General features: G+C 40.0%; 1 protein-coding gene across 1 annotated transcript in view; it reads right to left on the bottom strand.

Moving 5' to 3' along the window:
* The window catches only part of hspg2 (heparan sulfate proteoglycan 2), a 186473-nt gene that overhangs the window by 40721 nt on the left and 130743 nt on the right, over nucleotides 1-15009 (bottom strand). Inside the window, exons 47-53 of the mRNA XM_037541607.1 lie at nucleotides 8821-8943; nucleotides 8566-8718; nucleotides 7878-8020; nucleotides 7623-7700; nucleotides 3844-3979; nucleotides 1815-1966; nucleotides 628-757 (exon numbers count right to left, since the gene is read on the bottom strand). Coding sequence (XP_037397504.1) covers nucleotides 628-757; nucleotides 1815-1966; nucleotides 3844-3979; nucleotides 7623-7700; nucleotides 7878-8020; nucleotides 8566-8718; nucleotides 8821-8943 — 915 coding nt within the window. The remainder of the gene's footprint in view (nucleotides 1-627; nucleotides 758-1814; nucleotides 1967-3843; nucleotides 3980-7622; nucleotides 7701-7877; nucleotides 8021-8565; nucleotides 8719-8820; nucleotides 8944-15009) is intronic.

Raw genomic sequence — 15009 nt, 5'->3', positions numbered from 1 at the left:
TACGTTTTCACAGCATACATAAAAAATCACTTATTTGAAAACCAACTCAACTCAAGCCCAATGTTGTACGTGAAATATTTTTACCTGATATTTTATCGCCCCCAACGCCCTGCAGGCCTCTAACACTGTTTATCAGGATACAAAATCAACCAGATGGAACGCCTTGTTTTACTTTATATTTAAAATATAGTTTCTGCTTGGGTTTAGGCAAGAAGAGCTTTGCTGAATGACTATTCAGCTTCTAAAATATATGAAAATGTAAACAGGGTTTCTGTAGATAGAGTGCCAATGGTACGTAGCAGGGTACAAATAAAGTGTGTTTACAATGTAAAGCAAAAATTCAATCCAATGTGTCCAAACCTTTGACAAGTACTGTACATAAAAACAACACAATGTTCTCAATATTCCTAAGTGGCAAATCTTAAACTTGTACTGGCAGTAAAGCATTTTGTTGATGAACTGGCACAGATTCTACAGAGCTCAGAAAACACGTAGCTGTAATGATGAGACGTGAACTGGTTTCCTCTGAATGATAGCTCTACCCTCTGCACCATAGTGCACATGGTTTTCTTCATCCAGACTAAAAGACATGGGAATGTGGAGCTCCTGAGTGAGTAAGGCGCTTACGGGAAGACTCGGAGGTAACAGATACGGACACGGATGCCTGGCGGATGTGCGGGCCGCCATCCACCCTGCAGATGTATTCTCCAGAGTCATCCTGAGACGCTCGCAGGATCCGCAGCTGGGTTCCAAAAACCTACACACATACATAAGTCATATCCATGACTAATTTGAAGGTGGTGATTCAATTGCACAGATTTTGGAATGTGAGGATGATAAATACACCAAAATATACACTCAGGCCGGTCAAATCTTAAACCTAGACAACATTACTAATGTTTCTCATTTTGAGATTGTTGTAAGCTTATTATAAGAGTACGTCTGGATTACTGGATTAACTGTAGTAAAAAAGTAAAAAATGTCTAGAAAGAAGTTAAATAATCTCATAATATTCTTAAAATGATAAGAAATTTTTAAAGTTTGGTGAAAATAAGTACAGAGGACATTTTAATGTGTAGTTACTGTTGAATTGCTGAATTTAACATATTGGGGAGAAAATAAAAGAGAAAATCTGACCTGTGCAAAAGTAATGGCACATTTTGTATTTCCTATTTTTTTCCAATAAGTTAAATTTTAATAATAATAAAACAATTCATAAATAAACAGAAAAAGTGCACTACACTTGCAGTAAAAAATTCAGTTTGTTCACTGTAGAGAAAATGTTAACTTATTCTTAGTAGAATTGTAATTGAATGGTTCCGTTGTGAGAGATTTAAATCTCTAGTCCACATGTGCCCGTCTCCAATCCTTGCAGGCCAAACCACTGCAGACTTCAGGACGCTGCCTCATTAAACACACTTGATTCAGCTCATCAGCTAATTTACAAAGCCTTCTTTCATGAACTGAATTTTGAATTGGTAGAAAAGAGTAAACATTAATCTCCACAGCACTTTTTCCTGGAAGGTCCCCAGGTTGACATGCCTGCCCTAGTGTATATCGTGTATATATCTAGACCAGAGGCATTCAAATCTGGATCTTGAATCCAATTTCCAGCCATGTATTTTGTAAACGCTGGTAGTTAACTGAACTGCTGATGGAGTTGATTGGCCACCCAGGGCTATACCTACCAGTGACTGCAAAATCCAGGACTGCAAACTGGATTCAAGGTCCAGATTTGAAGACCTCTGATCTAGACTAACATTCACACAAAGCAAAACTGACGGCAGCCTGGATTTTTGATCTTGAACACAGACCTGGTGGTTGGAGGAGAGATAGCCATTAGCTCTGGTCCATGTGACAGAAGGAGGAGGGTTTCCTGGGACAATGCAGTTTAAGTCCAGTGTCTCTCCCTCCACCACAGTGGCAATGGATGGCTGGATGGTGACAGCATTTGAGACAGTATCTCCTAGACGCAGGAAGAAAAAACATATTTTGATCTTTTTTGCTGATATGATGTACAGAATAGGACAACCGGAATTATGTCCGGGACTAAAGCTTTTTTATTTATTTAAAGAGACATAACATTGTTTAAACAGTGCACTGGGTAGTACACTGGGCATCCCAGATAGATAGATACTTTATTGTTTCCTTTGGAATCAATAAAGTATCTATCTATCTACAGATCCCAATTCACATACTTCCAGCTTCCCAATGCCACAATCATAGCTTAAAGGCATCTAGTGGTGCAAAGTATGTACAAAAAAGGAAACTCAAATGGTTAATAAAGAACATAACTGGCCTGTCCACAGATTACTTTCCTTCTATGTTTAACTGCACATGCAAACTTGATTGAGTCTTTATTCTGGAGCTCTTTCTACACGTGACCCTGTGAAAACTGTCAGCATATTTGTAACAGTGGACAAATGCTTTACCTCATGTGTCATCAATGGTTGGCTGTACAAGCAATTTTTCTTCATAAATGTCAAATATTTTGGAATCAGTGCCAGTATTTAAATAAACACACACATATATACATATACTAAGAACATTGTTTAAAGGATTAATTCATTCATGTATAAATGTGATTGTGTTTTTAAAAGCACAATATATCATTAGAATACATTTTGTGTGCAAATAATCATAAATATAGTAAAAAGCTTTGCTTTAAAAAGATTATAAAAGTTTATATCCTATGAGCTGTTTGAGGAACAAGGTTCAGTTCCAGATTTCACCTCAAATCACTGATTTTTTACATTCCATCACCAGCACACTTAAAAATAATGAAGTATCGATTAAATAAGCCACGTATTGGATGATAATTACACTTAGCACTGGGCTGCCATGAGGAGAGGTTTGAAAATGGTTGAACAAACACAATGATATACATAAAAACCACTACTTACTGTATTCATTTGTATTTATTGTACTACTATTTTACTGACTAGATCAACTGAAAATTTCCTCAATTTCTCAGGTGCCTATTATTTATATGTATATATAAACCTAAACATGCGGATGAACACCACATGTGTTCAATAAACTCTACAGTCTACATTTAAGTATTTTTTCCTCCAAAGCTTTTTTCCCTCCACAAAATATTCAGTGGGGAACCCTCACAGCCTTCTAAGATCTCATGATATCTTTACAATGAAAAAAAAATACATGTCTGTAATTTTTTGTTCACTTTTATTTAATACAATCATCATGTCTGTGGTATTTAAAAATACTGTATGTATATACTCATTTCATTCAAGTTTTGGTTGAAAACTAAATATTTTAGCAGGTTAAAATGGTTAAATGACCAACTGGAAATTATCCAATCACAATTTTTCTCTCTGCGGTATCAAGTTCGCTCTCCTATTGACTAAGACTTCAAGAACTGGGCCTAATGCATTAGATTAACTTCTAACATATTTTGGAACTGACAGTGGAATCAGCCAATGGGTGGGACCAGTTCCTAAACATGTGGCTGACTGTGAATAAGAGTGGTAGCCTGACAAAAGCGTTTCGGTCAGATGTTTGGTCAAAAATGAAAAATGAAAGCAGCTCTGTGTCAGGACTCTTTACTGAGAGAGTCACTGTACAACTGATTCAAGGTAAAATATACATTATATTGGTAAAAACATATTTTACAGGCTGCTGAGATTGTACAAGTAATACATTTTATTTGTAACGCACGTTACATTTGAAGCAAATCTCAAAGTGCTAAATATCTGAGATTAACATGGAAATAAATGTTAACATGGATAAAATGTTTAAATGAATGGCTGTTAGTGCTAACATAAGAGTATAATCCCACATGGCCCTTCAATTCTGCTCAAAGAGCCGAGATTACTAAATTACCTTCAATCACAGTGACCTCAATGCGAGCCTCAGAGGAGCCCACAGCGTTGGTTCCCACACAGAGATACGTCCCAGCATCTGACATCTTCATGTTTGGTATGATGAGAGTGCCAAAGTCAGTGCGCTCCATACGGGCCTACAGGGGGACGGGGGGGACGGGGCGGGGGGACGGGGGTAAATATGACGTGTCCACAGCATATTGCAATCAATGACGTAACATACAAGAAACTCCTTGCATCATTTCTTATATCAGTTCTTACCTGATCCAATCCAAACAGGAATATATAAATTCACAGAACAGGCACAATAATTTACTCATATGCATTGATTAGTGTGACAGCTGTGGAAGCGCTTATGTGCTAATAATGAAGATTTACAGGCTTGCTGTGATCCGTGTAAAGCTGCTTGTGCTTATATGTCTCATGTACAGTATAAGACATGAAGGTTAGACTCTAGATGTGACAGTTCTATATTAAATAATAATCACTGATTGCAGTTATTAATAGCATCAGTGCGGCTGATTAGACGATTCACAAAGTGAGATGTTACATGATGTGGACTGAACAAGGTTAGAGGAATCGTTTTTTCCCTACACTAGATACACATTTTGAGCATTTAAATGTAAATGTACCAAAAAGAAACAATCCCTGAGTCTACTTTGGAAACTCTCTTGAAGGGGAAATTCCACTGATTCCACAGAAATATCTGCATAATTCAGGTGCTGACAAGTGAACAAAGTCATTCAGAGTGGTTTGATGTAAAATGATGCACTGAAGAGACAGAATTCTTAACAGTGGTGGTGACAGGAATCTAAGGTCACAATGAAAACAATGCAAATAGTGATGTTATTTACTATTCAATACAGTAAGTGAATATATGCATCTTTGCAAGGTTTTATAGACCAAAAGCTTATCACAAAACTATAGTAAACCAATGTATCAGGCACCACGCAGAGTATTTGTAATCAGACGAGGGTAGAGTGAATAATCCTTGGGTAGGTACTGGATCAAGAAACTTCTTAAATACTGAGTAACTAATAGGAATGCCATCCAGCATCTATCAGCAATAGAATGGAAGTTTGTTAAGCTCTATTCTTCTTGTTTTGGGATTCATTTGGTCTAAAATAAAATGATAAGGCTCCAAAGTCAAAGGTATGACCAGTCCGTAAGGTGGCGCAGTGGATTGCAAGAAGGGCCTGTGTTCGGTTCCCCGGTCAGGCAACTAGGGCGCTTTCTGTGTGGAGTTTGCATGTTCACCCGTGTCTGCATGGGTTTCCTCCCACAGTCGAAAGACATGGAGTCAGGCCAACTGGACCTGCTAAATTACTCCTAGGTATGAGTGTGTGTGATGAGCGTTTTGGTTTTTGTATGGACTGGCAGCCTGTCCAGGGTGTTTCTTGCCCTCTGCCCAATGACCGCTGGGATAGGCTCCATCACCTCCGTGACCCAGAAGGATAAGCGGTTTAGAAAATGTGTGTGTACGATGTAACTAGGTAAAACCAGGATTGCTTTACTTACTAATATACCTGAGTAGAAGTTAAAGTGTTATGATTTGTATAAATCTATCAATATTTTATTTAAGCACATGTGCTTAAATAAATGTAACTAGTTACAACCCACCTCTGTAGAAACTTTCAGTGAGGCAGCATTAAACTCATCAGATTTCTGGTTCCTATCACCACTTCTGTGAAAACATCTAACCTTGCAAGTTTCTCTAGAACAGAGGATTTAATTTTAAACCAACCCGAATTACTCTATATACAATTTAATTCAAACAATGACTCAGTTGAAAAGGTTTTGAAAAATATTTCAAATTCTCCTTTATAGCTTAGCTTTCCTCTCAGGCCTCTTGTGTACTGACCAAAACACCTGTCCTCCTGCCCTACAATATTACTATCTTTCATCAGATTTCTCATCTATTACTAAAGTTTCATCGCCTTTTCTCTTATTTCATTTATTATGTTGTGATTTTGGGTGGCATGGTGGCGTGGTGGGTAGCGCTGTCGCATCACAGCAAGGAGGGCCTGGGTTCGATTCCCCGGCCGGGCAACCAGGGTCCTCTCTGTGTGGAGTTTGCATGTTCTCCCCGTGTCTGCGTGGGTTTCCTCCGGGTTCTCCGGTTTCCTCCCACACTCCAAAAACATGCAGTCAGGCCCATTGGATGTGCTAAATTGCCCCTAGGTGTGAGTGTGTGAGTGACTGTCTGTGTCTGTCTGTCTGCCCTGCGATGGACTGGCGACCTGTATCCTGCCTTCCGCCCAATGACTGCTGGGATAGGCTCCAGCACCCCCCCGTGACCCTGACGGAGAAGCGGCTTAGAAAATGGATGGATGGATGTTGTGATTTTGTTTTTTTATACTCAGCCACTGTGATCATATCCGGTAATTGAAGAGCACCATATAAATATAGCATGTCACCATTATAAAATTTTCAGTTTTGAACATCATGACATCAACATCACCTCCACCTCCACCTCCATCACCATCCATGATATCAGCAGCCTGGGACATACTAATATATGCAAAAATGTGAAGCCAAGAGGAGGGGGTGGTGTCTGTCTGGCCTGTTTGGCATCCGGGGCCGAAGCTGCTTAGCTGTGAAGTGGTGAAGCGTGAGGGCTGTGAGCGGCTCTGTTTAAAACCTGCTTGTGAGCTTTCAAAGTGCCGCATTGGCCAGAGCACACACAGTTTCTGCGTGGCCGCACGGCAGACCTGAGAAAAAAGCTGGGAAAACTGAGCCAATGCCACTTCGTCCCGGGGCAAAAAATAAACAGCCCACAGAGGCCCCCACCTGTCTGGCAGGAGAAGGACCAGCCTCTTATACCAAAATCAGTCAGTACTTACTGGTACCAGATATGAGTAGTTCCCAGTCCCAGTCCTTTTGCCCACTCTAAGATTCCTGATCCAACTAAGTTCATTAAAGGGGAATTTCACTGATTTTTCAAAATTTCTACATAATTCAGTGGTTGAGATGTAAACAAAGTCATTCAGCAAGGTTTGGTGTGAAATGGTTCATTGCAGAGAAAAATATCACAATGTATTTACAGTGGTGGTGATGGAACCAGGTATCTGGCAAAACGTATCGACTTTTGAACATTTTAGTGTACTACAGGGTGCTAAAGCAGATTAGACCCAGAGTTCTTGATTTTGAATGCTGCGGATTAAAGAATGATTTTATTTTGTCCATTATTTTGGACAATGCCACCACTGACTCGATAAGTTTGTCTAGAACAGAGCATTTCACATCAAACCATTCTGCATAATTATGTTTACATCTAAAGTTTTGAATAATGCATAAATGCATAAATTTCCCTTTAACATTCCCTTCCTGATGGACTGAATTTCAAGATTCATGTTATCCCAGTAGATATACAATCTGAATACAAACAACTGGTAGCTACCATTTAGTGACAATTTTCTTCTTTTTACTTTATGAAGTGACAAGCACTCGGAATGCACCAGGAGTTGATGTTTGTCACTAAAAGGCGCGGGGCAGACATTCTCTGGTACCAGGATTGGGAACCACAACCAAAAGCCACGGGTGGCCCACCAATCACAGTGAACACTTGACTATTTCCACAAATAACACTAGAGTATTCAAACGCTGCGGCCAGTTTCCCTGTAGCTACTGATTAATAGGTGTTACAATCATTGACATTGTTGGACATTTTTTTTTTAGAACATGCACTTAGTGGACAGTGACTCAGGTGAGCGAAGTGAGACAGGTGAGATGATTGGGGTTGGGTGGGGTGAGAGACAGACATCAGACAGATGGACAGACCTGCAGCTCCTCAATACGTCTCTGTAACACATCAAGACTGTTGGACTTAAACTGATGGAAACCGTGAGAAGGTATGGCCTGAACAAACGTCAAAGAGACAAGATGGAACAAAAACAAAAACACAAACAAAGAAGGGAAGAGGTGAAACAGTCAATCCAGAGCAACATCAACTCAGCACAATCCTCAAAACAGAGGTGATGCAGATGTGGGAGAAGGGAAAAAGGAGGAGAACGAAAGGAAATATATATCTCTCACCTGCGGGGGGAGCGTGCCACCCCTCTTCTTCCAGGTCAGTCCCGGGCTGGGCGTGCCCCCTGCTCTGCAGTACAGCCTCAGGGTCTCGCCCTCATGAATCTCCACATGCTGGGGGCTCACTTGAACGTGGGGTAGACTGGCACCTAGTACAACAATAGGCGGCAAAAATGAAGTAATAATCTGTACAATACAGTACAATCATACAGAGTTACACATACAGTACAATCAGGGCTGTTGCCTGGCCTGGGCCTTTTGGGGCTATAGCCTGGAATAGAGTGAGGAATTGTGCCTCTTACTTTAATAAAGGCATTACTCTAGAAATATCTACATTTCTGACATTTTTTTCCACTTTCTGTTAGAATGGTTTCTATAAGACTCAAAAAATTGCTGAATTGCATCACTTTGTTTATGTACAAATCCTTACATTATGTAAAAAAGTAGCAACTGCACATTTTACAGGTTTATTAAATCATTCTAGGGTATGATATCCCAAAACTATTCTACAATGAAAGAAAAGAGGAAAGAAACATCTGGACACTGGTGATTCAGTCACGAGTATGAATGAACAAGACATTTTTCAGTGATCAGAGCCTGCATGTGAATGGCCAGTTCTACTGGGAGTTCCTACAGCTGTGTGGGATCAGAACCAAGAAAGCGGCCGACAGATGTGAGTGGTTAGCGGACATACTGTGTACGTAGAGGATGGCCCGAGCCGTGTGCTCTCCGTGGGTGTTGAGGGCCCGGCAGATGTAGTCACCCTCATCCGAGCGCTCCACAGAGGGGAAGGTGAGAACACCGCCCCGGATGATGGCACTGCTGCTGATGCGGTTGCCTGGGCCTCCTGAGAGTTACACAATATGTTAGTCATGAAGCAATCTATAGAGGAGAAATCCTGTCAATCGCTTTCTCATGGATCTTCATGAAAGCTCCCTGACCCCCCTACCTGTCCATTCGACAGCTGGAGTGGGGTTGCCGGTGGCTGTGCAATGGAACTCTGCGCGCTGGCCCTGCTGGATGGTGAGAACAGGTGGCTGGACAGTGGCCACAGGCTGGGACCCCTCAGCAGCTACAACAGTGCACAGGGCAGTTAATCACACACAGGACAGCAGACTATCCAAACTGGAGAAGCAATCACTCCTACCAGCACCCACGCACGCATGAGATCAGATTCAGCTGTGGCTTTCATTCACCAAATCTTGTTCCTAGTTCTCTTTGATAGTCTATGATTGGTGGCTGTATTCATTTTCAGGTCCATGTGCTGCAAGCCTATCAGACAGTCCTCTTTGATTTGTGTTAGTATTCATTTTCAGGTTCATGTTTGATTTACAGTATGGCTACTTACCTGCAGGCAGTCTTTATGATCAAAATAAAGTGAAAATGGGAAATTAATGTGGAATTCCATGCCATTTTTCCATAATTTCTGCATAATTCAATTGGTGAGCTCTAAACAATGTCATTCAGAGAGTTTTAATATGAAGGTATACATGATATATTTAATATATACTCTTTCTTAGCAGTGGTGGCCATAGGAACCCAGGGTCACAATGTACACAATTATAGGCATTTTATTTACTATCCAAAATGATCAATGAATCTATGTAATGGTAATAATAGTAAACGGTTAAGCCAAAAAAAAAAAAAAAGCCTTCCTTAGGGCCATACACTTTACATGCATCTCTCTGCTAAGAAGCTATTTAAAAAACACACTTTAGGCCAAAACGTTCGACACTATCAGGTAAACAATGTCTCAAGCATCAGGTAATGCATTTGCCATCAATTAGTATAATACTTTTCTCTGATGTCTGCTTCCATTGTGAACAATTCTAAGTTTTTCTAAGGTAAGTTTCAATAAAATGGAGCATTTCATATCAAACTACTCTGAATAACTTTTTAACTGAATAAAGTTTACATTTTAACCATTTCATTTAGCAGAAATTTTGAAAATTCCCCTTGAACAATAACATTTGACTTACAGTGGGTTGCAAAAGTATTCAGCCCCCTTGAACTTTTCAACCTTTTGCCACATTTCAGGCTTCAAACATAAAGATATGAAATTGTAATTTTTTGTGAAGAATCAACAACAAGTGGGACACAATTGTGAAGTGGAATGAAATTTATTGGATATTTTAAACTTTTTTTAGAAATAAAAAACTGAAAAGTGGGGCGTGCAATATTATTCGGCCCCTTTACTTTCAGTGCAGCAAACTCACTCCAGAAGTTCAGTGAGGATCTCTGAATGATCCAATGTTGACCTAAATGACTGATGATGATAAATAGAATCCACCTGTGTGTAATCAAGTCTCCATATAAATGCACCTGCTCTGTGATAGTCTCAGAGTTCTGTTTAAAGCGCAGAGAGCATCATGAAGACCAAGGAACACACCAGGCAGGTCCGAGATACTGTTGTGGAGAGGTTTAAAGCCGGATTTGGATAGAAAAAGATTTCCCAAGCTTTAAACATCTCAAGGAGCACTGTGCAAGCGATCATATTGAAATGGAAGGAGCATCAGACCACTGCAAATCTACCAAGACCCGGCCGTCCCTCTAAACTTTCAGCTCAAACAAGGAGAAGACTGATCATAGATGCAGCCAAGAGGCCCATGATCACTCTGGATGAACTGCAGAGATCTACAGCTGAGGTGGGAGACTTTGTCCATAGGACAACGATCAGTGGTACACTGCACAAATCTGGGCTTTATGGAAGAGTGGCAAGAAAAAGCCATTTCTCAAAGATATCCATAAAAAGTCTCATTTAATGTTTGCCACAAGCCACCTGGGAGACACACCAAACATGTGGAAGAAGGTGCTCTGGTCAGATGAAACCAAAATCGAACTTATGTTTGGCGTAAAAGCAATACAGCTCATCACCCTGAACACACCATCCCCACTGTCAAACATGGTGGTGGCAGCATCATGGTTTGGGCCTGCTTTTCTTCAGCAGGGACAGGGAAGATGGTTAATATTGATGGGAAGATGGATGGAGCCAAATACAGGACCATTCTGGAACAAAACCTGTTGGAGTCTGCAAAAGACCTGAGACTGGGACGGAGATTTATCTTCCAACAAGACAATGATCCAAAACATAAAGCAACATCTACAATGGAATGGTTCACAAATAAACGTATCCAGGTGTTAGAATGGCCAAGTCAAAGTCCAGACCTGAATCCAATCGAGAATCTGTGGAAAGAGCTGAAAACTGCTGTTCACAAACGCTCTCCATCCAACTTCACTTAGCTCGAGCTGTTTTGCAAGGAAGAATGGGCAAAAATTTCAGTCTCTCGATGTGCAAGACTGACAGAGACGTACCCCAAGCCACTTGCAGCTGTAATCACAGCAAAAGGTGGCGCTACAAAGTATTAAAGCAAGGGGGCTGAATAATATTGCACGCCCCACTTTTCAGTTTTTTATTTCTAAAAAAAGTTTAAAATATCCAACAAATTTCGTTCCACTTCACGATTGTGTCCCACTTGTTGTTGACTCTTCACAAAAAATGTCAATTTCATATCTTTATGTTTGAAGCCTGAAATGTGGCAAAAGGTTGAAAAGTTCAAGGGGGCTGAATACTTTTGCAACCCACTGTATATATGGTAGGAAAAATAAACTTCGGATTATAGGCTTCTTTTCACTTCTCTACAGGCATGAAGTGAAAAGTGACCAAAATCCTCTAACTAGGGCAAATCTTTGCTAATAAAGACCTTTACAAAACAAATTGTGCAGTGACAGCTTATTTAATACTTCAGTAGTGTTTAATGAATGACAATGCATAACTTTTGAAAGGTAGGGATAATAAACTACTGATAATGGACTGTAACTCAAACAGCATAGATAGAAACCTGACCAAAATGGGGGCAAAGAGGGGCAAATTGTTGCTATAGCTGTGTGAGGTGATAGTTCTTCTTTTCAATAGTTCAGGAGTGTAGAATGATTGATAATCTGTACCCGTCACTGTGAGATGCATCTTCCTTGCTGGTACACCATGTGGGTGTACAATTAGAGAGTTTATCAAATCTATTTTAATGAAATAGCCCTTAATTAATGGCCAATTTCTGGCCACAGGACCTCAGATTGGGTGGTGGACCACCAAAGTACTATCGGGTCAGTGGCGTTCTTATGGCGGTTACTTTTAATAAATGAGATAGACTGGGGGGCGGGGGGGGTCTTACCAATTGTGCGTCAACAAGCTATGGTCAGTTTGGAAGTTAACCTTAAAGTCTTAAAAATAAACGTTCCAAAAGGGAACAAATTTGGGAGAACCATTTTTGCAAATGAGATGTAAGAGTGTGGAGAAGTTTAATAAACATCTATATGATGTAAATCAGGGCTGCCCAAGTCTGGTCTTCTACCACTCTGGAGAGTTTAGCCGCGACTGTAATCTAAACACTTGATCCAACTGATTAATATTGTTGCGTTTGCAAGATGTCAGAAATTGGGAAATATCAGTTTTCTGACTTGCAAATTACCCTTGAAGGACTGCTGAAGTTGTTTTTTTGTACAAGTTTACCAAATCAGACATATAACACTGCCCTGGCAGTTAATGTGAACAAGACTAGGCAGGCCTAGTTTTGAAGGACAGCAATTGGCTAAATGGCACTGGATTCACGCAAATATCTACCGTACAGGATATAAAACTCTCTGAATAATGTCTGAATTATATTAATTCTTTACTTGCTAGCATTTAAGCTAACATGGCTAGCATTAAAGCTAGCTAACATTACATTGCTTAATTCTTTGAAAAGTGACAATTCTAAAAATAGTGATGGGCTATTTCAGTGTACACTCTGGTGCATTTAATGTTCATGTATTAGTACTTGGTGACTTTACCTTCACTTGGAAGAGTGAAAATGAGTGAAATTGCACTGCTTTGACTGCAAGGTGAGAGTTTTCAATTAAAGACAGACTCACCACAGTGTTACTGTAACTGCTATCACAAAGCACTTTAGTTTCGACATTTCAATAATGCGTTTTCTGCTTTCTTTCATTATTTGTATGTTAGCTCTGCAAATTGGGGTATGAATACATGGGCAACAAGGTCACTTTATGTAAGTAGGAGAATAACGCTGTCTCTGGTAATGCTGGCTTACTGGCGACTCAAAAATTGGTGTCAGTCAGTCAGTCAGTGACTTAGGGAGAGGCAGTGATTCTGGACATCTCAACAAAAACATACCTGATGCATGACTGTATGTGATTTCTGTGCTTTTTAATATAGCAAAGAAGCAGGATCTGTATTTGCCAGACCTCCTTGCTTTCTATTTTCATGTGGTGGGTGTTTTTTTTCCACATCTGAATAGAAACAAGTCATATTTACTACTTAAGCATCTTGAATGTACAACCTTCCGATGAGCGCTAAAACACAAACTTAGGCCTTTTGGAGTACCTAAACTCTGAAACTTAACTCTGCAGTGTGGTACACTGGCAAGACCTGTTGAATACCAATTAGTTTTTTTCCTAGAACTGTATATCCAAGCCAAGAACTAGTTAAGAACCTTTGTTTTTAACTGTATACACAGTTCACCTACATATTTCTGATAAAATAGCGAATGACTTTTGGCACAAGAGGGATACACCTAGTTAACAGGCAACTTATCTAAGGCGGAATAAACTGCTACTGATTATGGGATCTTAACGCAGATGACGGAAAAAGTGACCAAAAACCTGGAACGGGGGAAAATCTTAGCTAATATAGACCTCCACTAGACTAATCATGAAGGTTCTTTAATAGTTCAGTAGTGTAATCCCAGAAGGTCACATTGAGGGTCCAGACTGTTGCCGGTGTCTCTTGGCAGCCGGTGGTCTGAGTGAAGATGACCCAGATGAGAAGTGACAGGCCAGGTTTGACAGTGCCAGCTCGATTGGGCGCTGAGCCCCAGACCCCATCTGCTGGGATTGCAGGGCAGCGGAGCAAATAAACGGTCCCTTTCACATGGCAGGGAAGAGTGTAGGCCTGTTTAAGCTCCACGTTAAGCTCCAGTCTGGCGCTTTGCGACTGCACCGGGGGTCATTCAGGAAATGGTAGCAGACACTGTAGTGCTTTTTCCATGATGTTGAAACATGTCCAGACTTTTCAACAGAAAAACTCACCAGTTTCTAATGCTTATAAATGTGCAAATGTGTGCAAGGCCCCTTCAGATTCTCTGTCACTCTATGACCAGCATGGGTGAAATGGCTCTAGTACTATGCAAAATCTGAGACCACCCTTCATTTATTACATTTTCAGCCAAAACAGCCATTGGAATTCAAGAAGCCTCAACAACAAATGTCAACCTTTTCAGAATATGTATCTATCCTTCTTTACTGCCATTCTTTTTGGGAGACTTGCTTTTAGATTTTTAAAGAAATCTGAAGGGAAGTCTATCCACATCTCCAAAGTTATCCAAAGTCTTAGAAGCTGGTTGTGCTTTCTGCTTCTCACAATCCAATGAATCATAATGATAAATGCAGACTCATCAGTTCATAAAACCTTACTTCACATCTCAAATGTCCATGTTTTGGTGTTTTAATTATGGAACTATAGCTATACATGTAGCTATACATGTTGAAACGTACAGTATGTGAGTTGTAAACAACAATTTCTATGCAAGTAAACAAGCACTTGAAAAACAACCAAAGTTGCTCCCAAAAAATATAGTCCACTAGTTTAATACATCATACGGTTCTCGCTATAGGACCATCAACATGACTATCACCTTTAAACAAAATTCCTTTCTATATATCTGCCTGTTAGCCATCAATGGTTTATCACGGCATTTAAAGTCATTTACAGTTTGAACGGTGAACTGGTTCTTTAGATAGATAAAGAATGTGTTACATATGGTTCTATATCTATATAGACCCTTTTTTTGAAAATGGCTCTTGACCTCATACCAATAGAAGAACCCTTTCTGGTGCTATATAGAAAGACTTTTAGAAGATTCTACATAGAACCATAAACAACACATTCTCCATCTATCTGAAGAACCATTTCACCATGCATAGAATCATTTAAGCATAAAACGGTTCTATATAGAATTCATGGTTCTAAATACAACCATTTCCTTTACTAAAAAACCATTGCAGAACCTTCTTAGCTGGTTAACGAAACATTAGCTTTGAGAAACTCATGCTTGTTTGCCATCATGGCTCAGGAAACGGACAA

The sequence above is a fragment of the Pygocentrus nattereri genome, chromosome 9 (assembly GCF_015220715.1).
Source record: "Pygocentrus nattereri isolate fPygNat1 chromosome 9, fPygNat1.pri, whole genome shotgun sequence".
In the NCBI taxonomy this organism is placed as follows: domain Eukaryota; kingdom Metazoa; phylum Chordata; class Actinopteri; order Characiformes; family Serrasalmidae; genus Pygocentrus; species Pygocentrus nattereri.
Note: the sequence above shows the minus strand (reverse complement) of the source record. Positions and strands in the feature narration are given on the sequence as shown.